Below are 26,367 nucleotides of genomic sequence, written 5' to 3' on the forward strand. Positions count from 1 at the left end.
TGTTCTTAATGGGTCTTATTTATTTTGCAGATAACATTTTAAAAAGTCATCAGAATACAGTATGAGTGTAGGATATTCGTACCTACAAGCCCGCATCACAACAGCAATTATTACTCAAACATATGAACAGAAAACGTAATAAAGACAAAAATCAGTGTTTGAACTTCCTCAGTTTCTTGGGGTGCAATCCTCAAAACTGGTCAGCCGGCGGAAGCGTCTAGCCAGGTGAACTGCAGAACAGGTTCATGAGGATAGTGGCCTCCGTTCAAGCACATCAGAATTTAAACACGAGCTCACTGAAGTATATACAAATGTCATCAAATCAACAATAACACGACCACACCGTTTTCAAAGAAATACAGAGCTACCCCCCACATCGTACATTCTCCTTTGCAGTTCCAGAAATCAAGAAAGGCACCATAATCGATTGTTTACAAAATGCAACCGAAGACAGGACAATGTTCCTGACCTTCGAATTTTAATGGGTCTTATTTTTAAGACAGTAGAGAAAAAAAAAACCCCTTTTAAAACACCCACAAAAACATTAATTAGAAACATGTAAACTCTTGCATTGTTTTCAGGAACGTTGGGTGTAAACACAAAGGGAATATAAAACGTTAGACAAATTCTACCCCCCCCCCAACCCCTAATGAAAAAATCTCTACTTACAAAAATATAAAAATAATATCCTAATTGCCACTTTTCGAGCACAGGATTTGGCGATACCTCCAGGTTTTGGCATGTTAGTCCCTCCCGAGCAAAGCCAGGTTTCAGGAAAGAAGTGCAATCCTTTTGAGAAGTCTCACTGAAATATCCCAACCTTGACAAGGTGCAGCCTTTCACCTGCTCCAGAGTTACTTAATGCTTACAACACAGTCAAAATGAAGAATGTTGGGCACCCAAGGAGATCACACTTTTCCTCTCCTCATGAGGTGTGAGCAGGATGAAGGCTGGAAAGTTAACAAGCTGAAACTGCGACATCTCTCGTCTACGACAAAACAATGCCAACTGCTTGTTGTTTTATGGCCTTCGGTACTATATAATTGCCTCCCCTACTTGTAAAATGCCAATCCCTTTCAGAACAGGCATCCCTGTGTTTTTTGATGTTCAATGTTAGGGCTAACCCTATGAGCCCATGTAGTGAGATGTGACCTCATGACATCAATACAGATGTATTGATGCTCACCTACTACTTAGTAAACTGCTATAAAATATAGTGCCTTGCTTACATTGGTTGTCTCGGCCTTTGAGGCAGAAGACTCTCTTATTTTGCTGCAGTTCAACACATCTTTGTACTCTCTTACACTTCTTGCCTCTGACGTCTGTCATCGGTATTCGAGTCTTCAGTTCTTGGTCCTGATACAATAACGCGCTTTATCGAAACTATGAAGTCTGATCTGGGTGGCTGTGTTTGCCAATGCCCCTCGCCAGATTTGGTGGTTGGCTTTTTGGAAGTTCACACAGGTCTACAGCCAAGTCAGGACAATTGCCAGTAATTTCTAACTGAAGGACTGGTGGAACTATTTGCTTGTATGAGAATTTGAGTGGTACCAAGAAGGGTTACAAATACGATGCTAAGAAGATGTACAAGCTGTGATACACCAATGAACACAGTAGTTTCATCATATCATAAAGTCAACCCCAACTACAGGACACAAAACCCACTCTGGCAGGTAGCAAAACCCACTCTGGTTAGCAGTGCTCAAGGCCTATTTGCCATGACAACCTATTAGATGTCATTGGAGAATGCACCTTGGAGAGATTGAAGCTTAACAATTTTGAACAGCCAAATCCTTCAGATTGGTGTCCTTGTTACACAGTTCAGTTTGGGTGTTCCCATCATCAATCCTATATCCTTTCCAGAGGGAGAAGCATCAAGAGGTAACAACAGGGCTCTGGCAACTGTATTAGGGATTGGATTTAAGGAGATAACTTTTTTTGCTAAGCAACCAGTCTGGGGGCCATTTTGGTTGGAAACTACAGACTTGCTAGGGAGGCTATATAGAGAGACAATAATATATTTTTGTTTGGAAAGTTGGCCATCTTTCAACTAGCTATGATAATTTAACCCTGGGACTTATTCGTGAGCAGTTTGATGTCTTTCTCCTAGCACCAGTGTTTGGTATGCAGTCAATGTAAATCTAATGTCGGCATTTTATATTTTCCATTAGACAGGAACTGATTCCAAGTGACAGTGTTGTCCCTTGTATGACTCATTTACGCTGTGACTTCCCAAAGGTACACAGAGCCAAATTCAACAAACCAGCACCAATCTGATTATCTTTGTTCTCGTACTTTGAAGCCCTTAATTTCTTTCCTCGTGCTCACGAAGCAGACGAACTGGTATTATTCATTTCCATGCAAAGACTCTGGATATTACTATCCTCATGCTGAAACAACCTAGCCCACGTTTGAAAGGCAAAAATCAAAAGCCAGACAGAGCATAATTTTGGCAACTTCTTGAACCCCCCCCCCCCCCAACACACATAAAAATCAACACACATTTATTTTTTTGCTGCTAATGCTCAAATCAGGAGGCTTAACAGAATCATATCGAGCCTGATCCACCAAGAACCTCCAGCCCAGACTCTCTCAAGTAATAACCTACAAGATCATGCAAGTAATATTTCAGCCCAGTTATTGGCTTGTTGTTTCTGTGTAGAAGGTAAGGTTGCTTTTTTTTTAGTATAGAAAGGTGTTTATATTATATAGCATCCCTGTTTACCTTGTTTGGCCATTCCAGCCACAGAAACCAACCATATAATTTCTCATGAAGGCACAAAAATCTTGAGTTCTTTTACTTTCCTGTTCTTACTTGCATCTTTTTTTTCATGATGTTAACACATATATATGCCACAATGTACTCAGATTTCATACCTGGGCTCTAGCTACTATATTAAGGATTGGATTTAAGGAGACAAAAAGCATACCCCCCTCCCCACCCCAATCACAGCTTAGTTTTATTTTCCAAGTTCATTCCGGGGGGGAAAACCCCCAAGGCTTTGTTTTGCTTAAGAATATTCTTCAAGGAACTTTATATGAAAAGTTTTCACTTTCTCCAGCAGGATCTTTAGCTTCTCGACAGGCGGGAGAATCGTCATCCTGGGAAAACAAGAAAAGGTATTTTAAATCTGTGCGGTAGAGATGAAAAAAGAAGAAGAAACAAAGAACGGAGGCTCAGCGAAGCTGGTGACTGCCGAAGCAGAGCGGCCCCTTTCTAGGCCCAGTGATTTCAGTGGACTTAAAAGGGTGTAACTGTACTCAAGACTGCCCTGTGAATCTGCAACACCCTCGGAGATGCTTGTCAAAGAACCCTGTACCTGAAGTGATACGTTCCTTCTCTTTGGCCAAACCCGCTGCCAGGAACCACACAGATCCCCGTTTCTTCCAGTGGACTTAAAAGGGTGTAACTGTACTCAAGACTGCCCTGTGAATCTACAACACCCTCGGAGATGCTTGTCAAAGAACCCTGTACCTGAAGTGATACGTTCCTTCTCTTTGGCCAAACCCGCTGCCAGGAACAACACAGATCCCCGTTTCTTCCAGAAGTTTCATACAGTAGAACATGTCAGGAGCCATTTTGTGAACCTGAAGAGATTGTAATAAAATACACTGAGCAAATACTGATGCAGCAGCAACCAAAAGTGTCCTCCCTTTCCTTTTCTTAGGTTTTTTAAAACGCAGATTCTGAACAAAAATTGATACCATAAAATAAAATAAATATACTACAGAATAAAATATTTCTGAAAGTTCTTTCCCAAATACTTCTGCATTGGCTCCCATATACTTCAGTTATCTGATTTATTTAGAATCTACCTTTCTCACTGCAAAGGCGGATTATACAGGGTGCCCATGCATGATAGGAAGAGAACTCTAATAAGCAATGTGATAGTACTAAGATTACACAAACTGAAACAAAGTATAAATATGAGATGTATGTTAAACAGTGCAGAAAATGGTACTACATAAATAGTCAGTGAAAGCACAATAATATGCACTGCAAAGAGATAATATGTACTATACACAGCTGTAAAACCCACAGTCTCCCTGAACCATACCATTATAACATAGCCCTGATGGAGCTCTCTGCCAGAGCCAAAATGGAAGTTAACATTTCACCCATACTTTCAAATTCATTTACACTTAGGATTGTCTCATTTTCTCAGAGAGCCAGCATGGTGTAGTGGTTGCGAGCAGGTGCACTCTAATCTGGAGAACCGGGTTTGATTTCCTACTCTGCCACTTGAGCTGTGGAGGCTTATCTGGTGAATTAGATTAGATTGTGGACTCCAACACATGCCAGCTGGGTTACCTTGGGGTAGTCACAGTTCTTCGGAGCTTTCTCAGCCCCACCCACCTCACAGGGGGTTTGTTGTGAGGGGGGAAGGGAAAGGAGATTGTAAGCCTCTTTGAGTCTCCTTACAGGAGAGAAAGGGGGGATATAAATCCAAACTATTCTTCTTCTCTTGTTCGCTAGTACAATGTCTCACCTTTGCAGTCTCGATGGCTTTGGCAGGGATAAAGATACGTGGGAAAGCATACATTGCTCCCTGAAGCGGATTGCAGTGGATGCCCGGTACTTGATTAAACATGTCTTCAGCGAGTTTGGCTTTCCTTGCCAGGTTGTTCAAGACAGATTCCTTTTCCTGTTTCAGCCAATGGGAACAGATTCAGGCCAAATAGCCAAATAAACCACCCGATGCATAACAACACTCCTAGCAAGTTGTGTTTCCCCAGAGAGCCTGAACGTAGTCCTCGCTTTTCGGCACGGAATGAATCGGAGGCATAAAAACCAACCAGAACTGTGCAAAAATCAGAAAGAGAAAATAGACCCACCCACCCCCGGTACTAGCAGGATAACAATCTATACTTTCAGGGCAAGGAAAGAAAAAGAAAGTAAGTGGAAACAGAGCCTCAACACAAATCTAAGACACGGGGAAGATTCTCGAGCATAGTAGCTATGTATGTTGTGCTAAATATGCATGGATCTGTGGGTCATGTGTGGGTGGCATAGCATTTTATCAGAAATACAACCCGCTGCTTCCCATATCTGTATCTCCCTCCCAAATTCTCTTTGGCAATAGGCCATGCCTGGATGCTCTTGCAGTATATTCCCATGGAGCAGGGGAGGGGGAGGGGAAGGGAGAGAGGGAGGGGAAGGGAGAGAGAGACTTCAGACTCTATTTCCCAGCTGCAGTTCATCATTCCTGCTGTCTCAAAACTCATGCCCTCCTTTTACAAATATCTCATGAGCCTATGAAGAAGGGCAAGGAGGATTAATCTCTTAAAACATCAAACCATTTGAAAACTAAAGATGGCCGAAGACCAGGCTTAAAAATTAAACAAAAAACACCATACAAAATTAAGGACATGTGCCGATGACCTTAAATGATCCTTTAGAATGTATAGACAGAGTTAATTGTGATATTATCAGACTCTGAAGAAGTAAATGGTTTAAAAATTAATCTAATTTAAGGACTGTCTATAGCAGGGGTCTGTAACCTGTAGTTCTCCAGATGTTCATGGACTACAATTCCCATCAGCCCCTGCCAGCATTGCCAATTGGGAGGGGGGAGGGGGAGCATCTGGAGAGCATGGCCAACATCTGGAGAGCATGGACAATTGGCCGTGCTGGCAGGGGCTGATGGGAATTGTAGTCCATGAACATCTGGAGACCATTCATGGAGTCCATGAACATCTGGAATTGTATGCCATGAACATCTGGAGAGCATGGCCAATTGGCCGTGCAGGCAGGGGCTGATGGGAATTGTAGTCCATGAACATCTGGAGAACATTCATGGAGAGTCCATGAACATCTGGAATTGTAAGCCATGAACATCTGGAGAGCATGGCCAATTGGCTGTGCTGGCAGGGGCTGATGGGAATTGTAGTCCATGAACATCTGGAGAGCCACAGGTTGCAGACCCCTGGTCTACAGCAGCCAGAATAAGTTGGAGTTGGAAATCTCTTATATACCGGAGTTGGAAATCTCTTATATACCTGAGATAAGAGAATGACAAGTAAAAGTAATGGTAAAAATGGCTAAATTGAGGAGAATCTTTAAGGTGCTACTGGACTTGAATCTTGCTTTTCTACTGCTGACCAACACTGCTGCTTACTTGAAACTGCACAAAACTGACTGCAGACTAGCACTTTAGTAGGTGGAAAGTCAGGGATTCCATTCTAGTTTCTCCCCCGCCCGTCAATTTCTTCATCTCCATCCATATCTTCACCTGCCCCTGTTCAGGAAGCTGCCTGTCCTATTTTGATACCTGTGGAAAGAGGACAACCACACATACCCCGCTCACCCACCTTGATGAACTGTGTGTAAGATTCCTCTCCAGGTACCGGAGGATTCACTACTATGTCCATGGCGGCTTGACCTGAGACAGGCGGACACAAGCGGACTGACAGGAGCTTGACAAGCTGCCCTTTGATCTCTGGATGCAAGTTGATCACTTCCATGTACCCTCCTCTGTAGCCACACCTGAGAGGAGTGGGGAGGGGGGGCAGGGAACAGAAGAGAGGAGAGGATTAAGTGACCTTCAGGCCACTTGAGAAAGCGTACGGTCACAGAGTTATCTTTCCTGTACTCTACAAAGGAGAAACCGCCATGAAAAATGGTACGGCAACAGGATCTCCACTCCTTTTCCTGCATACTCGGCAAAGGAGCCAGCGTGGAGTAGTGGTTAAGAGCGGTGGACTCTAATCTGGAGAACCGGGTTTGATTCCTCACTCCTCCACGTGAGCAGTGGACTCTGATCTGTTCCACTGCTGAGAACTCACTGCTAAATTTTCACTATGAAATCTTTGTTGCTAAGCCACCTGAGGCCTGCCCTCGGGAAGGATGGGCCATAAATCAAATGACAAATTGATAAACATTGGGTACAAGGAACTCCTTTCCCAAGTTCGCAGGACCTGGTTTGGATTGAGAGCATGGCACGGAGTAGCTGGGAAGGGGGGAAGCTTTTTAACTCTTCCCATGCTATTTTCCTGACCTGATAAGGCCAGTGGTGGGATCCAAAAATTTTAGTAACAGGTTCGCATGGTGGTGGGATTCAAACAGTGGCGTAGCGCCAATGGGGCTGGGCACGACGGGGGCGTGGCCGGGCATTCCGGGGGCGGGGCATTAATAACTTCTCTGTTACTGTAAAAAACTCTTACTGTAAAAAAAAAGTTCCTAATTTCCAGCTGGTATCTTTCTGTCCATAATTTAAACTCATTATAGCAAGTCCTATCGTCTACTGCCAACAGAAACAACTACTTCTCCTCTAATTGACTGCCTGTCAAATACTTCATACTTTCAAATACTTAATTTTGTTTCTAGAAATCAAAAGAAGGACACTTTCCTTAAACAAGGAACTTCACCATATTTCTAAAACATGTTTTTAAAACAGCCCAACAGGGAGAATTATCCCGTTTTCTACCTTCGCTAATCAGCCACATAGGAAACAACAGGACTTTATGATTTTTGGACCTAATGGAATTTCTAACGGAAAAGCGGACCCAATTAGTAACCCCTTCTCGGCACACACAAATAATTAGTAACCCACTCTCGGGAACTGGTGAGAACCTGCTGGATCCCACCTCTGGATATGGCTCTGGAGAGGCATCATTTGCTTTGCTGGGGGGCTGATTATGTACTAATAGGCTCTCCCACTGAGCCACGGTACAGAACACAGAGGGGAGGGAGGGAAAAAGAAAACGAGGGATACTTACTCGCCCATGTATCCCTTGGAGGTAGAGTGAAAGGAAGCGAGCTCCACGTTATTGTAGTAATCTGGTCCCATCTCGTAAAGAACCTTTTTGAAAGAACTGAACTGACAGCTCTTCGAGTAAACGTTATCTTGATAGACCTGTGCAATTTGGGGGCGGGGAGAGACACAATTAAACGGGCTCTTGCCTTTAATCGGAGCCATCAAAAGCACTTTACGGAGCCCCAGCTGCTGGCTCTAAAAGGGCGATTACCTCGTCGGCCAAAAGAAAGAGCTTCTCTTCCCAAGCAAAGTGTATCACGTCTTCGATGCATTTTCTGCTCTGAACCTGACCTAAAGACAGAAGCGGACACAGAAAGCTCTAATCAGTTGCTACCTGTGGACGGCAGAGCAATAATTTCTCACGGTCCTTTTAGTCAACTTATTAGTGAAAAAGGAGCATTCGTCGGCTTCTTGCTAAAAGTACACGAAGCAGGCAAATCAGACTAAGTGAAAGCAGTACAAAAATTCCAAGAAGTAGTGGAGGATGTAAACCCTAAGGGACACAGTGAACTGCCAAGGGGCCCAGAGTAAGCAAAACACAGCCATAAAATAGAAGGCGAAGCTGTACTCACAAAGTTAAAAACAAGGTAAAAATGAACTGGCCAGCTTGGTCCAGAGATTTATTCAGGATCAGGAATGGACTTGAGTTTTTAACCCAGCTTCAAGGCGCGAGTCCTCAAAGTTCACGATCCAGCATTCCTGGCTGTTCAAAGGTCTCTTGGGTCCTCAAATATATTGCAGGTGGAACTGCTTTCTAGAATGCCTGCATGAGATCACTTTATTCTAATGCTATTTCTAAAGTCTGCCTTTTTCATGAAGTCTATGGCCCAATCCCCTCTGAAACCAAGCCCAGATTAATTTAATGGAGATGAACACGAACCCTTGCCTCCTTAACCCTCCATTTTTGCCCGTCTCAAATTTGTTCCTCAGGGGAATTGCATGTTCCTTAGGGCAGGGATCAGCCTGTCCTGTGCTTAAGAACACAAACACACAAACTTCGATACATACTACGAATTTACTAAGTGAATTGAAAAGTGAAGGACTTAGTGGTCCTTCATGTATGCTGACAGTAAAGGACTGTATCTTTAAAATCAATCTGTGTTTCATTACACAGCAAAACAAAAAGAATGTAGAGATTGTAATTGTTCCTATGTATACAATTGTATTTTCTGTGTGTATATATATATGTATACGTATATATATATGTGTGTGTATATATATGTGTGTATATATATGTGTGTGTGTGTATATATATATATATATACACATACACACACAAAAATATATATACAGAAAATACAAAATACAATATATATAGTTAGTGGTTTGTATTTTTGTAACTTCTTGTATTTATGTATGTTCATAGCTGTTTTAGACAGCAGTGCACTTATTTTCACTTTTCAGTTCACTTAGTAAATTAGTAGTATCGAAGTTTGTGCGTTTGTGTTCTTAAGCAGCAGTACTGGCGGTGTGTTTTTGTTTATTGTTAATTGCTATTCAGTACGCTTAAGTCCTATTTGCAGGGACCAGCCTCCCATAATCCATACCAGGGGGTCTGCAACCTGTGGCTCTCCAGATGTTCATGGACTACAATTCCCATCAGCCCCTGCCAGCACGGCCAATTGTAGTCCATGAACATCTGGAGAGCCACAGGTTGTGCAGACCCCTGATCCATACAATGCCCTGCGCATTGACGGGGCTGGATAAATGAATAATAATGTCTGTAGTATGCAGTCTAGCCTTAATTCTAACCCACCCCATCCCAAAAACGTATAGTAGTACAAGCTTAGACCTGGACCTCATCTGCTACACAAAGTTTTCTTTTTTGGTGAAGAGGTTCTGCAGACCTGTGGGGTTCCCTGGATTGATGATGCAGAGCACTTTTGGATTGCAGTAAGCTTTGGCCTCTTCCAAAGAACGACGGAGCTCATTCACATTGAGGGCCCAGCAGTTCGCTTCGTCAAGGTAGTAGTTCACCTGAACGGCGTCCAACTCTGAAATGACCGCTGAATACAAGGGATACTGGGGGATCGGAATCATCACTCCGGTTCGGGATTTCCCTCCTCCTGAGACGAGGATCTTTAGAATAGTCTGAAAAGGAACCATTAAAAAGTTATTTAACTAGAGACACAACCTGTCAGCACCATTTCTGGAAAAGCAACAAAAGGAGGACTCTCAGTCTTCACTACAAAATACTGCCTCTCTGATTTTCTGTTCACCACATAATATATTCTCTCTCTCAAGTTCTGTACCCACTATGATTCAGTTTAGCTCAGATTGACACCAGTCTACAGCAGACGGCTGCCTCTCTTTCTAAGCTCAGAAAACGCTTTGATTCTCCCTCTTTGTTTAGCACAGGATCTACTCCACCACTGGTTCTGGATGGTTTTCCGGGCTGTGTGGCCATGGTCTGGTGGATTTTGTTCCTAACGTATCACCTGCATCTGTGGCTGGCATCTTCAGAGGTGTATCACAGAGAAAAGTCTGTTTCTCACTGTGTCTAAGTGAGAAGGGAAAGTTTAGTGGGGTATATTGTCCATGTTCCAGGGTGGGGAACCAATCATTAACTGTTTGGGTGGGACTTGCTATGCAAAGGGCTATGCATACCAAGTCCCACCCAAACAGTCCAAGGTCACCCAGCAGGAATGTAGGGCTCATTCCGCACATGCAGGATAATGCACTTTCAAACTGCTTTCAGTGCTCTTTGAAGCTGTGCGGAATGGCAAAATCCACTTACAAACAGTTGTGAAAGTGGTTTGAAAACGCATTATTTTGCATGTGCGGAAGGGGCCTAGGAGTGAGGAAACACATCTGGTTTACCAGATAAGTCTCTGCTATTCAGGTGAAGGAGTGGGGAATCAAACCCAGTTCTCCAGATTAGAATCCGCCTGCTCTTAACCACTACAACCAAGGAACACAAGGGTCATGAAGCAAAAGCAGGCAATGGCAAAACACCTCTGAAAATCTCTAGCCTTTAAAACCTCATGACCCTCAGGTCACCCCATGGCCCTAGAGCCGCTTTCCACCACCAACTGCAGCAGATTTATATTCCTTTCCCCCAAGAATATTCCCTTATCTGCCTGGCTGTGATATTTTCCTGCGCTATGGTTTATGCCTTGAGATTCTGTGCCATGATGCTTTGCAGATGCATCCTTGCCCACCAGTAGAACAGCTGGAGAAACAGCTACAGGAAGCCATCTCTTTCACATTCACAGGGATCGCCCAACCCTCAACATAACAGCATGCTGAAATGTCCCCAGGACCAAAACCCAGAACCGCGCTCAGACTGCAGCTGGCAGCTGCGAACCAATGGAATTAATTAAAGGTCTTTTGTCACAAATGAAGCGATTCCAATTTCACGAGCGGGAAAGGAACAAGGACAGCGCCAATCAGCATTTTCTGACAGAGTTTTACAGAAGCGGCTCCTCGTGTTGGCACGCCAGCCTCCGAACAGCTGCCGGCACCAAAGCCAAGAAAGCCGGGCAAGTCGATTGAGAAGGGAGTGTTGCAATACAAAAACCCGCCAGCGGGTGGCAGCTTGTTGATATTTTTGCAAGCCAGCAAAGCTCTCCGGCTGGGGGGCGGGGGGGCGGGGGGAGGTTAGGCACGCTTGCAAAAGACGCAAGACCAATATTGACAGATCTGGGCTGAAGCAACCACACGGCACAAGGTATGCCAAAAAGCGCAGATGAGCTTGCTGCTGAAGGTCACCCAAACCGTTCCTGTGCCTGCTATCGAACCCACTCGATTACCTAAGACGAGTGGGAGGAAAGGGGGCGGTGAGAGTTTAAACCAGGCTTACATGAGGTTACACAATAAAAGGTCTTTTGCTCAGCAGGTTGAGCTAACTAATGGGGTTTTTTTTTAGAGGGGGTGGGTTGGTGGCAGAGTGGCATTTCCAAAATAAGAGATGCTGCCACAGAATTATGGAACAGGCTATCTAGCCCACCTCCAGGTCAATGAAGGACCAGCCGAAAGCATCCCTGATGAGTTTTCTCCCAACACATGTGGTTCACCAGATAAGGCTCTGCCGCTTTCTTATTTCACCATTCACAATTCTCTTGAAAACCCTCCCACAAACCTTCAGACCCTCGAGTTACACAAGACAGTGCTTTCTGAAGAAATGCTGCAAATTAAATACACTGTGCGCATGCATTGACTCTGCCAGACTTATTCGGAGTGCTGGATTTGGATTTTAGAAGCCCCCGGACACACGCAGCTCAGAATCTCAGGTGCACAGCGACCCTTGCAGTTTGCAACTGAGCATCTGACGAAGACGCAAGAGCTTACCGCAATGCCGTCGCTAGCTCCTGTTGTGAGGTATATGTTATCTGGATCGGCCGGAACACCTCCGTCGCGTCGTTCGATGTAAGCCGCGACGTCCTCTCTGATGCAGTTGACGCCTTGGCTGGCGCTGTAAGACCCTGAAATGAAGGGAGACCCCATCAGATTTGAAAGGAACCGTTGCAGTGGTCACATACTGATGGTTAAGATGCCAACAGCTGATGTTGCAGAGTAGTTCAGAGATGGGATGCTGCTGGTGCGAATCTTACCTCTGCCACACACCGACTATCAATTCAACAACATCAGGATGTAACTCTGTTTGGGTTTGCCCACAAAATGGCCTTAGGAAAGTTACTCTTCCTCTCAGCCTTGTGTCTCCGTGAAAAAGAAGAGGAGTTTGTATTTATACCCCGCTTTGCGTAACTGCCAGGAGTCTCAAAGTGGTTTATAAACTCCTCTCCCTTCCTCTCCCCACAACAGACACCTGGTGAAGTAGGAGGGGCTGAGAGAGTTCTGAGAGAACTGTGACTAGCCCAAGGTCACCAAGCAGGCATAATGGGCAGGAGTGGGGAAACAAACCCGATTCAGCAAACTAGAGTCCACTGCTCACAATTGCTATACCACACTAGCTCTCCCAATACAGAGCTAACAGCATTTGACCTACTTTGCAGGGCTGTTGTAAGGATTACCTATGCGAACCACTTTGACTACCTGAAACTGTTATACAAATACCTACTATTAGTTCCAAGTTTCCCTACATATATATAAAAAGATAATGCCCTACAGACAGGGAAACTGACAAAGGGAATTTTGACGAGAGGAAGCTTATACTCCCAAAATTGTGTTGATCTCTAAGGGGCTGGTGAACTTGACTGTGGCTTTTCTACAGCTGACTTTTCTCCCGCCAACACCCGGCGGGTCTGAGCGCAAACCTAAATACACCTGGGTGTCCACCGCTGCTTATTCTTTTTGAAAATGAATTTTGTGAATCCTTCTGGCAAGTCTGCCAACAGGGCTTCCAAAAGATTACTAAAAAGGTAACGAAAAGGAGAAAGGTTTCCAAAACAGAAAGTACAGTGTCAGGTCAATTATCCTGTGTACACTGGAGAGACTCAGCTCAAATCTGACACAAATTCTCCATCCAGCAGCCCATTAAAAGCCTCCGGGCAGAACACACTGACTTGCCGGGTTTTCGCCTTGCCGGAGTCGACCTGAATCTGCCTGCAAGTAGGGACTCTTTCCCCCATCCTGAGATCCCATTCAGCCGTAGTGAAAAGCTCTGCCTTTTGTTTGAAACAGGGCCCCGAACTAGCACAACACCCTTGGCTGCCGAAGCAGCTTTCCACAGAAGCAGTAGGCGCAATGTATATGTGCGACAGTAGGTATCTCTTATTTAAAAAACAGTATTGGCAGGCAACACACACGTAACTGAGTGTACACTTTTTAAAAAGGGATCTGCTGGTGGAATCCTGAGACTTTCGACTCTAGTCCTCATGGCTGCAAAGACATGCTTGTATTGTAAACCATGCTGTAAAGCTTCCTTTACCCAGGAAGAAAGGCAGCAGGATATGATGGTTTTAATTTAAAAAGAGAATAGAACCCATACACTGGTTGTTGTGGGCTTTCCGGGCTGTGTGGCCGTGGTCTGGTAGATCTCGTTCCTAATGTTTCGCCTGCATCTCTGGCTGGCATCTTCAGAGGTGTATCCAGTGGTGGGATCCAAAAATTTTATTAACAGGTTCCCATGGTGGTGGGATTCAAACTGTGGCATAGCGCCAATGGGGCTGGGCAGGGCACGATGGGGGTGTGGTCAGGCATTCCGGGGCATTCCTGGGGGGGGGGGGGCTGTGGCAAGGATGCAGCTGCTGCGTCGGTCCTTGGGCGGGAACCAAATGCACGCAGGCGCAGGCTGCCACGCACACCGGTGCACCTCCTGCTAGACTGCTTCAAGTTCTGCGCGCTACTGCTGAGAGGAGGGGCGTAACTAAGGCAAAAATCACGTGGCAAAATCACCAATTAGCAACCCCCTCTCGGCACACACAAATAATTAGTAACTTACTCTCGGGAACCTGTGAGAACCTGCTGGATCCCACCTCTGGGTGTATCACACTTTTCTCAGTGATATACCTCTGTAGATGCCAGCCACACATGCAGGCGAACTGTTAGGAACAAGATCTACCAGACCACGGCCACACAGCCCAGAAAACCCACCACAACCAGTTCAGTCTGGCCATAAAAGCCTTTGACAATACACTGGGTCGCCCCCCCCCCCCCAACACACACAAACTGAAAACCTTTTAGGCTTCTCCTAGGATATTTAGTGGCAGCTAAGCAGAGTTACCACCAGTGGTGGGATTCAGCAGGTTCGCACCACTTCAGCAGAACCGGCTGTTAAAATGGTGCTTGTAAACAAACAGTTGTTAAATTATTTGAATCCCACCACTGGTTACCACCCTCCAAATTCCACTGATACCGACTTAGAAGGGTGAGATTTGCTCAAAAACTGCACTGTGAGGGGGCTTCTGCCACACTATCACATGTGTCAGAAGAAGTTTAAATGCACACACACACAAATATTCATAAGGTTCATTTCATGCCAAACACCAAGACTGCACCCGGAACACAGTGCGCTCCCATTTCCTACTTCCGTGTTTCCTTATACCGCCAGTTAAACCAGCTCATAAATTGAATCAATTTGGCACACCTTCACAACCTAGGGAATTACTTTGTGGGAAGGAGCGGCAAGATAAGCCACATGGCATCTTTAAAGAAACAAAAGGATCAACCCAAGAATTTGTGAACCAGTTAGCACAGATGGTCTCTGAAAAAAAAACAAAAATGAAGTCTGCATAATATGTTTTTTATTAGGACCAGCCAAATCGACACAACACACCATGCAAGCTTTCAAGCTCAACAGAATTCTTCAGCAATTTGCTGAAAAGCTCTGCTGAACTCCAAAGCTTGCAGAGTCCATTTGGTTGGTTCTATTAAAAAGTCTTGCTAGGATTTCGTTCTTGTTTTGAGATATTCTTTCAGCCCAGGGTTCAATGTTATATAACAATAAGTTTTTAAAGTAAAGGTTTTAAAAGGTGCTTCAGTAAACAACGACTGTTTCTCCTCCTTCTCCCCAGGCAGAGATAGTAATCTTAGCAGTAGGATCCTATGATTCATGAGGGGGAAAAACCCCAGAACAAGCTCTCAGCTGTATAAACATTCACTGCTTGTTGGCTGATGAGTCTTTTTGTGTGGATTCTGTCCGTCAAGACCCAGCATGTCTGCCTTATCTGCGCATGACAGGAGAATCAAGACACTGGTGCTACAAAAAGAAACCAAAAAGACCTGTACTTCCTGAATGTCGTTTCAAAACATACAAAAAAACCCAGATGACGTGCTTAAGACCCCCTGCCAGTAAACAGTCTTGACCACGAAAGAAATGTAGATTAATCTTATTAGAAGATCACCTAAGCTGTTCCCGCCACACCCTTGCAAGATCCGTCTTGCTCTTTCCTTCGAGTCCTCGGGGAAGCTCGGGCTGTCCAGCAGGTTCGGGTACGTGCAAAGTGCCACCACCTGCAAGATCCGGGGGGGAAACAGACACACGGGCTATTATCACTATGGATGGATGATAAACAACATTGCTTTTACTTTTCAAACCACAGGAGCTATGCTTAACGTTCCCCACACATATTCAGTTAGTATGTATTTGTAACACTCTTCCGTGACCGCAAATACCTGATGGCTTTTGAATGATGAATACTGCTTAGTGCCTTTTTAACGGAGAAAGGTATACCGTATAAACTCACGTATAAGCTGAGTTTTTCAGCCCTGTTTAAAGGCTGAGAAAAGCCCCCTCGGCTTATACGCGAGTCACCATTTTCTAGCAATCACAACGAGGGCGGGGCGGGGACAACCTCCGTGCTGCTGGGAAGCCGCTGTTGCTGCCCTCCTCCAAGGGTGAAGGGGGAACCCCGAGGTGGCTGGCTGGGCTTCCTCAAACCCCGGGAGGCAGAGGGAGCTCCTTATTTGGGCAGTGACATCAGGGGGAGTCACTGCCCAAATAAGGAACTCCCTCTGCCTGCCAGCTGGGTTTGACGAAGCCCAGCCAGCGGGCAGGCAGAGGGAGCTCCTTATTTGGGCACTGACTCCCCCTGATGTCACTGCCCAAATAAGGAGCTCCCTCTGCCTCCCGGCTTCCCACCCTCGGCTTATACCTGAGTCAATAAGTTTTCCCAGGTTTGGGCAGTAAAATCAGGTGCCTCGGTTTTATACACGGGTCGGCTTATACACAAGTATATACGGTAGTTCCAGAGAGGGAGAGGCCCAAACACCAGTATTGCTTCTAAAAATTCTTCTGCAGAGTGAAGGGGAGAGCAACAGAGACCACTATTCATTACTGCCCGGGTTCTTCCCTGAGATGATAACAGCATGACAAGCAGTCTTTCCTTCCTACGCTGAGGTAGCCAACCTCTGAATTACCAGTGCTAGGATGAAATATTTGCGAAAGGCCTCGGGCCCCATGCCTTCTTTGTTTGGCTTTCCAGGGCAATGGGTTGGCCACTTTAGGAAACAGGATGCGAGATTGGTTGGTCTGATCCAGAAGGGCCCTTCTAATGTTGCTCTTCCAAATATGAATTTGGAGGTAACCACTTTTTATTCGCTTATAAGTGAGCTCTTATTATCCTCTGACTTTCGCTTCAACAACTATGTACAATTCCTACAATTCTATGCTGGCAACTTTTTTAAAAAGTCAGAATTGACCAATCACGTTGCTCTGTGTGTGGGGGGGGGGGAGTGGGGGGTAAAGTTCTGCCCTCTGTCCCAATTCAATCATCATGCCAAACCAGGGTTTAAGCCAATCAGAGTTGAGAATCCCAACCCTGGTTGGAGCTCTTGAATGTACGAACAGAAAAACGATGGTGTGGAATTGTTTGCCTGCTTCGGTTTGCTGATATGGTGCCATGGTTAAAGCGCTGGATTAGGACTGAGAAGACCAGGGTTCAAATTTCCCTTCAGACATACATTTCATCAGGGCAACCTTGGGGCAATCGCTGTCTTTCAACCTGCCCTACCTTGCAGGACAGTCACAGGGATAAAATTGAGAACAGAACTTGGGATGCTGTCCTTAGCTCCCTTGAGGAAAGCTGGGATAAAAATGTGATAGCCAGAATCATCTCAACGGGCATCTTCCCCAGTTTGGTCACCTTCACGATAGGGCGGTCTCAAGAGGCAAAACGGCTAGGAACTGCTATTGACAATTCAGGCACCATGCCAAATCACACACTGCAAAACCCACTTCAAAATGGGGCTAGCCAATTCCTGTTTGTTGGCCGATGTCAACTCCTGGTTTGAAAATTGAGACAACATGCCAAGCCAGGGTTAAAATTCCTTAACCCTGGTTTGGAGCAATATCTGAACTGGCCTTTGGCTGCAACCACTCTTCCCTAACAAACCGAACGATTTTCTCTTTCCACCTCCACAGCGGTTCAAAGGTTATCTTACCTGACGAAGAAAGGTGATTGGCTGCTGTCCCATTGCATGGGCATCTCCAATGTTGGCCTTGATGACCTCCGTGAATGGCTTTTTGATTCCCTGCAGGGGGAAAAAATATATACGCAAGTTGTAAACAGATGCTGTCCAGAAAGAGAGCAAATTACAGAGTCTATCTTGCTTTGACGCAAACCCGGTTATCTGAGTTCAAAAAGAAAAACTGTCACTGTGCCACCTGGAAAACTACACCGGCCCAGGACGAAGTGTGTAAGTGGCAAGGTGGCGGAGTGGATACATGTTTAGTTAGCCACGCTAGCTTCTTAATCCACACAAAGCAAAATAAACATTCACACCAACTCTTCAAACTGACAAAGCATTCATTTGCTCCAACACTTGGCTGCAGTTTCTCTCTTTACTCCCTGTCCCCGTACTCCGGATTCAAGTCCACTGCTCATGTGGAGAAGTGGGGAATCAAACCAGGTACTCCAGATTACAGCCCACCACTCTTAACCACTAAACCACGCTGGAGAAGAATATATCTACTGACCAAGGCTCAAGAGAACTTGAGCTATAGAGAGATACTGTCAAGTGTAAGAACTCAAGCTGTTGGAGACAATGAAAAGAGAAGTCTGAAAATATAACAAGTATACTGTTTTGACATGTTGTCAATCACTGTTAACTGCCCCTCATCTGTTGATGTCATTAGCAATTTTGTCACTCTGTACTCTTCAATGCTTCGAACTTGCGCCTAGAGAGGATTGCAATTGGAAGTATTAAAAATATACTCCAGAGGTATAGCACGCCCCCTTCGCATTACAGTTTAAAGCGACTGAAGCGGGTCTGTTTAACTTGCACATAACAGTTACCTTTTCTGGGATTACAGAGAGAACATTTCATGGGGACGGATTTGCAATCAGGCTTTTAATTGAAAACCATTCTGCCCAGGGTAATGACATATGTGAGAGCAGAATTGATGTTGTGGCAGGACGTGCCAAAATATGTGACCATCAAAGGATGAGCTTGTTTGCTTGTTCTTGGTCTCCTGTGAAGACCAGAATTAAAAGAATGTTTCTGTTTTCAATGAAAACTGATCAAGCAGTTACCAGATACACTTATTGTGGGTCATGGTTGCCATGAATATTCAATTTAAGATTCTCAAGACTCAGCAAAGGGAAATCATATCATTACAGGTAATATAACTAAGATCCCATTTCTGCCCCAGTTAAAACATGGGGGAAAGTCAAAAGGCTGTTTAGAAACTAGCTGTGAAGTGAAACGCCATCCAGAGATCTAATTTCAGAACGAAAATAATCTTTAACATGAAGAGTAGGAAGGGGTTTAACTGGTACTGGGCTATGAGCCACGAAGGAACAGGGCTACAAACTTTCCTTCTGGTTGGCCTCTTGTGCTCTTTGACCAAACCGTTCTTATCCATATTTGAAATCCTCCTTGACTCCCAATGAGAAAAGCAGATTATAAATACAGCAAATAATAATAATAATAATAATAATAATAATAATAATAATAATAATAATAATAATAATAATAATAATAATAATAATAATAATAATAATAATAAATAGCTGCATAAAGGTCAAAACCCAACAAGTGAATCTAGTACCTTCTTAGCTTCTGAGATCGGGTGTGTTCAAAGCGGCATAGACTGAAAACCAGCAATTGAACCCCTATGCCCACGTCAGGGAAAGCTACTGAACTTCTGCTTTTTGTCCCAAATTTCTGTGAACATTGCAGCTTTCTGTGAACAATGCCCCCTTTCATTCTCCTTACATCTGGGGTTCCTTTAACGCCAATGGGACCCACCGTTTCCCTCTCCTTGGGAGGGTTTTAATAAGGGTTTTATTGCTGGATGCCGATTTATTGTACTGATCTCTGTATTTTGATGGATTTTTAGTATTTTTTAGTTAATGGAGCCTGTGTTATTGATTATCCTGTATTTTGCTTATTTGTTCCATCTCTTTTGGTTGTATTTTGTTGTGAAATTGTGTTGTGAACCGCCCAGAGCCCTTCAGGGGTAGGGCGGTATACAAAACCCAATAATAATAATAAATTAAAAGGCACAAAATTCCTCCCTATCCAAGAAGCTGGTATGCTCAAATTAAAATCACCACCCAGTGTCTCTAAAATTTGGAACTTTTCTACTGGAAAAAATGAAAAAGAGTCCTTGGGGAAAGAGGGGCGAAACAACTCATATTTTGTTTTCCTGGACTTTCGCGTCTCTAAGCCCGCATCACTTAACCAATTTCCTTTCCCCAGAGAAAGGACACTTAATTTAACCCATGACTTCATTTAGCAAACTAATGCATGCGATTAAAAGCGTACTCAAAGTCACCCACACTTTGGGACGCCTGAGAAAAGAAGAACTCTTAACTTCCGAATTAGAAATCTGCAGCTCCCTCGTAAACACAGTGAGACCCTTCTAAGCCTACAGACTTTAAAAAACTTTGAAGAGGGTAACTCTACTCAGGATTGCGTGGTTAAAAGGGCGATCCTAAAAACATGCTCCATTGGACAGACTCAAGCAAGATTAAACAGACTCTAAGCAGACCTGCTCGAGAGATGTCACTGTTAATCTCCTTTTATCCAACAGCCCCCAGCTGACACAACTGCCCTCCCTGACAAAGCACACTGTCTTTTTCAGCAGGGTGACTTGTGCATAATGAAAGCTGACAGGAACGGCAGCCACGAGGGAATAAGTTAAACCGCCTACTTATTGACCTCAGATGGCTCAGGGATGCTTCGATAAGTCTCTCGGCTCCCGACAGCGGGGTGACGTAACCTCAGGAATTTCATAACTACGTCCAACCTGAGACTATGAGATATCAAGTTGATGGCAAATTGCTGTAAATTTTGGGAGGGGGAAGCCTCCAGGGAAATGCAGAGCTTTGGTGTATATTAGCAGCCGTGTGGTTTTTTCGTACTCCTCAGGTAACACTGAACTCCTCAGGTAACACTGAATATCACTGAACACTCTTGCTGGCATCTTGGAAGCGGCAGTTAATTTGGAATCACTGGCAAAGGGAAGAAAGCCTAGGGCAGTGGTGGCAAACCTTTGGCACTCCAGATGTTATGGACTACAATTCCCATCAGCCCCTGCCAGCATGGCCAATGAGAATTGTAGTCCATAACATCTGGAGTGCCAAAGGTTCGCCACCACTGCCCTAGGGTATGTAAAGCTAGGTGTACCCAGTACATTGCTTGATCTTGTAAAACCTACCACAACATTTGGAGTCCATCCTGAGAACCAGCGTGGTGGTGTAGTGGCTGAGAGTGGTGGACTCTGATCCGGAGGACCGGGTTTGAAGGAGTGGAGATTGAAGGATCAGGCATGATGTTCTCAAAAGCTTTTGAAAAGGAAGTTGTGTCCCCATGATCATAACATTACTGATAGCTGGGACGCCTTCCAAGAATGTGGGGTCACTATTTCCAGATTCCACGGTTTATGTGTAGGATGTATGCTGGTGGCAATGTACATAATCACTATTCCACGTGGATAATCACCAACACATTCACTGCTCAACCTGCTGATGCTCTCTTTGTACCCAAAACATACTTTCGCTGTTTTTAGACCTCTGGCAGAGTAAATCACACCATGCTTAAACCTCTAATGGTCAGATTCTGTATAGAGCAATTTCAGATTTTCAGAAAGAAGAATTTGGATTCATATCCCCCCTTTCTCAAAGGAACTACAATTCCCATCAGCCCCTACCAGCATGGCCAATTGGCCATGCTGACAGAGGCTGATGGGAATTGTAGTTCCTGAACATCTGGAGAGCCGCAGGTTCCCTACCCCTGGACTAGCCCAAGGTCACCCAGCTGGTATGTGTTGGAGTGCACAAGCTAATCTGGTTCACCAGATAAGCCTCCACAACTTAAGTGGCAGAGCAGGGAATTAAACCCGGTTCTCCAGATTAGAGTGCACCTGTTCTTAACTACTACACCACGCTAGCTCTCCAGCTTGATACACCAAACAGGGGGCTGATATACAATGAAAATAAACCCAAGATCCCACTGAGCATATAGAATTCATTGCTCAGGTGTCCTGGGACCCTGATGTCTCGTGAGGCGCCTCGGTGAACTCTGGGAAGAGCTATTCCAGACATGCCTCAAGTTGTTTTTGTGAAAAAGTGAATCTGTGCTGAGCGTCACCTATTTGCGCCAAATATAGACCCAGAGAGGGTCTTCGGGTGACCTAGGTTATATTACCACTTGGAACAACTACCTCTTGAGTTTGTATTTGGCCATGCACACCACATGAGAGACAGCGTTTCTCTGGATAAGGAACTTTGAAGGAAAAGCAACAAAACATTTATAATCGTACAACTCAAAAGTCTGACAGCTGTTCTGTTTTTATTACAACTCACAGGCTGTTCAGGAGCAAAACACAACAGAAGCAAAACACAAACTCGAACTAAACTTTAATGTGTGAGATTTACAAGTAACTGTATCAGTTACTTACTTTTAAATGTAAAATCTCATACGTTAAAGGTTAGTTCGAGTTTATTATTTATGGTTAACAACCAGTAAAACAATAATTCACAAATTTTAAAGGTTAGAACTTGAGTGGACTATACACAGGACATTAACTTGGCACATATTTTCATTACAGATTGAAAAAAACCTAGTGGCAGAAACAGTGGTCCTTTGACTCCAAGTATGCAAAGAAAGCTAGCAGTGAAATAGCAAGTATTTGCTAACAAAGCGTTTCCTCAGGCTGGTCCCAGGGTCCCCCACGGATAAACTTACTCAGCTTTCTCAAATATCACTCTCAGGCACACATTTGGGGGATGGTATGCTTTGCTTTACAAACCAGCATCTACATTCACAAGGCTTGAAACCAGATGGTCAGTTACAACTTCCTGTCGGGATGGTTAGAAGGGAAACATTTTTATGCAGCAAGGTTTACCCTATGTTTCTCCAAAGAGATTACCTAATAACTCAACAGGAGTAGGAAACTCTATTATTATTTTTTATACAAAATGCCTCCAAATTACTCTTTTGCCATCTTGACCACAAATATGTGGAGAATACTCATTGGTTTGTATTTTTGAGACTGCAGCGCAGATATGAAACTGACTTATATTAAATCAGACTGTTGTCTTAATGGATCTCAGGATAGCAATCTTTGGCCTCATCTACTGCCTGGTCCTTTTAACAGAAGACACTAGAGATGGTACTTCTACCTGCCAAGCAAACGCTCTACCACTGAGTCACGAACCCCTCCCCACTCTGCTATGTGAAAGCACCTGAGAACTAATCTGAAGTGAAACCGTGCTGAGCGTTACCCATTTGGGACATGCACCAAATATAGACCCAGAGAGGGTCTTTCGGTGACCTGAAGTATGTTCCTGCATTACAAGGGGTTGGACTTGATGGCCCTTGGGCAGTGGTGGGATCCAAAATTTTTAGTAACAGGTCCCGATGGTGGTGGGATTCAAACTGTGGCGTAGCACCAATGGGGCTGGGTGGGGTACGACGGGGCGTGGCCATGCATTCCAGGGGCGGGGCATTCCTGGGTGGGGCTGTGGCAAGGACGCAGCCGCTGCGCCGGTCCTTGGGCAGGAAACGAATGCACGCAGGCGCAGGCTGCCACGCATGCCAGTGCATCTCCTGCTAGACTGCTTCAAGTTCTGCGCACTACTGCTGAAGAGCGGAGGAGGGGCGTAACTAAGGCAAAAATCACGTGGCAAAATCACCAATTAGTAACCCCCTCTCGGCACACACAAATAATTAGTAACCTACTCTCGGGAACCTGTGAGAACCTGCTGGATCCCACCTCTGCCCTTGGGGTCTCTTCCAACTCTATGATTCTATTCTATGATTCTATGAAGCTGTGCTAGATGGAGTTCAAGGGAATAGTAACCCAATTCCAGTAATTAAGAAACGTATCTTTTGATTCATAGTATAACTAAACTACCCATGCTTGTTACAACCATACCTCACTCACAGCACAATTCAAACAAACGAACAAACAAACCTTTAATGGGATAAAAAAAATTTACAAAATGAGTTAAAACTAGATAGCTAAGACTATATATATTTTCACAGCATACTTCTAAACTGAATTGTATCCTGCCAAGCGTCCAACGGACTGCAAAGCATAACTGCTTAGAATTGCAGTGTCCGCGACTAACTCGGTTCAAATTGCGACCAACTAGGATCATTAATTTAACAAGGAAGAATAACTTCCTTTGAGCTAAGTTGTATTTGTGGCAAAGTGAACCGAGGGGGACAAAGGTATTCAGAATTTAAATATTACCTTTCGACTAACTGCACGTCTTTGGATAACCCATTATTTTCCTCAGCGAGCACAGTGTTACGGGTAAACACTACCCAAGCACCATATAAATATTGCAATTTCAGCTTACCCCCAGAATGCTCTCTTCCCAAGCATAACAGAGTTTCAGTACACAGAACTACACTTTCCCATAATTCATCCTTCCCTGTTGTCAATTTCCCCACTGTCTGTTTCAGATTGTAGATTCTTTATTTAGGCATGACCTAAATATGTAAGTTGGCTGTTGCAGGTTTTATGGGCTGTGCAGCTGTGGTTTGGTGGGGTTCGCTCCTCACGTTTCCCCTGCAACTATGGCTGGCACCTTCAGAGCTGAGATGTGTCACCGTGTCACGGGAACACCTCTGATAGTAACATGCCTCTGAAGACGCCAGCCACAGATGTGGACAAACCATGAAGAGCTAAAACTACCAGACCACAGCAGCACTGCCGGGCAAACTCCACAACAGCCAGCTGATTAAGACCAGGGGTCCCCAAACTACAGCCCGGAGGCCAAATGTGGCCCCCTGAAGGCATTTATCTGGCCCGCCAGGCATGGCGGCGATGGCTCCATTCATGTGCAGTGGGGGCTCGAGGGAGAGGAGGAACCGGCCCCAATGGCTGTTGACTGCAGTTACATGATGGCACCCCCAAATCTCCATGAATTTTCTGACCCAGAGTTGGAAACCTTACACGTGGCAACGCCTGCTCCGCCCTTCCCTCTCGGCTACTCCATGTGTTGCTCTCAGGCTTTCTGTTCCGCCTCACTCCCGTTGGCATCAGCCAGGCTGGCGAATCGCTCGCTGGCTGCTAGGGAGGAAAGAACCCAGGAAGATACCTGATCCTGGGTTAGATGGAATGCTTCATTGGGAAAGTTCTGCTTTTTTTTACAGGGGAAGGTATTCCACAGCCTCCCCAACAATATTTGGAGCCCACCCTGTACTTGACATACTTTGGTCACTGTTCTAAAAATAGACCATGACAGAAAGGCTGAAAGGTGAAATCAAACATTTTACAATCATTTGTGCATAGGAATTTGTTCATAGTTTTTTTTAGTCCGGCCCTCCAACAGTCTGAGGGACAGTGAACCGGCCCCCTGATTAAAAAGTTGGGGGACCCCTGATTAAGACTGTGAAAGCTTTCAACAATACCTTAAATATGTCCCCGGGTAGCAACAGCTATTATTTCCAAAACATTAAGGTGCAAAAGAACTGGGAAGGGTGTGTAGTATTGTTACATCAGTACTATATTGGAAGAAGACACCACCCAGAGACCCTAAATGTGCGCTCAGGTGGCAACAGCTCTGGTTTCCAAACTGTTAAGGTGCAAAAGAACTGGGAAGTGTGTGTGTGGGGGGGGGGGGGGGAGGGGGGTTTGTATTGTTACACCAGTTGGGAGCAGATGCCACCCAGAGACCCAGCCCATCAACCTCAGGGTGAGCCACTGCTGTGTTCCCCACGGGGTTACTGATGGATGGCAAAGTAGAAGTGAAGCGCGCGCCTCCTTGGCTGCCGGCTGCCCCAATCCGGGATCGCGGCGGCGGAGGCGTGACCCGGGGAAGGGGGGGGGGGGCAGCGGCTCAGCCGGCAGCAAAACCTGTCGGGGAGTCTTTGGCCGCTCCTGCGGCTAATTTGGGAGAGTGGCTCTTGGCCTGCGCCTCTGCCAAGCCGTTGCAATGGACGAGCCAGAAGTCGGGGGCGGCCCGGGGAAAACGGGGGCGTCCGTTGCAAACGTGACATTGGCGCACACACGCGCGCATACACAATTTGCAATCCAGCCGATGCATTGCCCGGCCGCCCGCGCACACCCACCCGCGTACCTTGCGCAGCTCCTTCTCGATCTCGCCCGCCTTCATCACGATGGGGCCCCGCACGGCGTACTCCACCGCCTTCACCTGCGGGTTCATGGACTCCAACGTGAGGATCTTCTCGCGGGTCGGTTTCTCCTGGATCTTCACGGCAGAGGCCTTCACCGCGCTGCTCCAGCGCACCCGCCCCTCCTGGCCCGGCAGGAGACGAGGGGGCCGCGGGGGTCGCCCCTTCTGCTGCTGCGGCTGCTGGGGACCAGCCACCAGCGAAGCTAAAAAGCGCACGGCCGGCTCTTTCCTTTCGCTCCTGCAGCCCGGGAGAGCCGAGGCTTCTTTGGCAAGCCCGGAAAAGCGATGCATGCTTCTTTCCCCCCCGAAATTGCAGAAACAAAAATCAGTCGTCCCCCCGCTAAAAATAATGGATCCAGCGCCCCAGGGAGAAGCCGGCTCAAGACCTCCCCATCAGGTTACAAGTGCATGCTGCAATTCGCTTGGCTTGCAGACTTTCTTCCCCTCTCCAGCTGCCGCCAACTTGCAAGGGGGCAGAGTTAAATCTGCCCCCCCCCCCAAAGGCTATCCTTGAGCTTGCCCGATCAGAAAATAAGCCTAATCATTGCAACGACTCCTCCTATTAAGGGGGACGGTTGCAAATGTTTAAAAGCCGCCCCAACCGGCATCCGAAGAGGAGAAGCCGCACAAGGGCTCCAGCCTGCGCTTCCAGGCGAGGCGATTGCACCAGC

General features: G+C 45.6%; 1 protein-coding gene and 1 long non-coding RNA gene across 2 annotated transcripts; one reads left to right on the top strand and one right to left on the bottom strand.

Moving 5' to 3' along the window:
• On the bottom strand, window positions 1-26,367 carry GPT2 (glutamic--pyruvic transaminase 2). The gene is made up of 11 exons (XM_048515687.1): window positions 25,640-26,367; window positions 17,541-17,630; window positions 15,503-15,611; window positions 12,048-12,181; window positions 9,605-9,848; window positions 7,969-8,048; window positions 7,720-7,856; window positions 6,313-6,487; window positions 4,491-4,646; window positions 3,476-3,588; window positions 1-3,102 (listed from the first exon to the last, which is right to left on the bottom strand). The coding sequence occupies exons 1-11, from the start codon at window positions 25,985-25,987 to the stop codon at window positions 3,012-3,014; spliced, it is 1,677 nt and encodes a 558-aa protein (XP_048371644.1). The 5' UTR covers window positions 25,988-26,367; the 3' UTR covers window positions 1-3,011.
• LOC125443512 lies at window positions 1,774-3,163 on the top strand. Its single transcript, XR_007246135.1, has 2 exons — window positions 1,774-1,881; window positions 3,063-3,163. It is a non-coding gene; the product is annotated as an uncharacterized LOC125443512 (long non-coding RNA).

The sequence above is a fragment of the Sphaerodactylus townsendi genome, linkage group LG14, assembly GCF_021028975.2.
Source record: "Sphaerodactylus townsendi isolate TG3544 linkage group LG14, MPM_Stown_v2.3, whole genome shotgun sequence".
Lineage (NCBI taxonomy): Eukaryota > Metazoa > Chordata > Lepidosauria > Squamata > Sphaerodactylidae > Sphaerodactylus > Sphaerodactylus townsendi.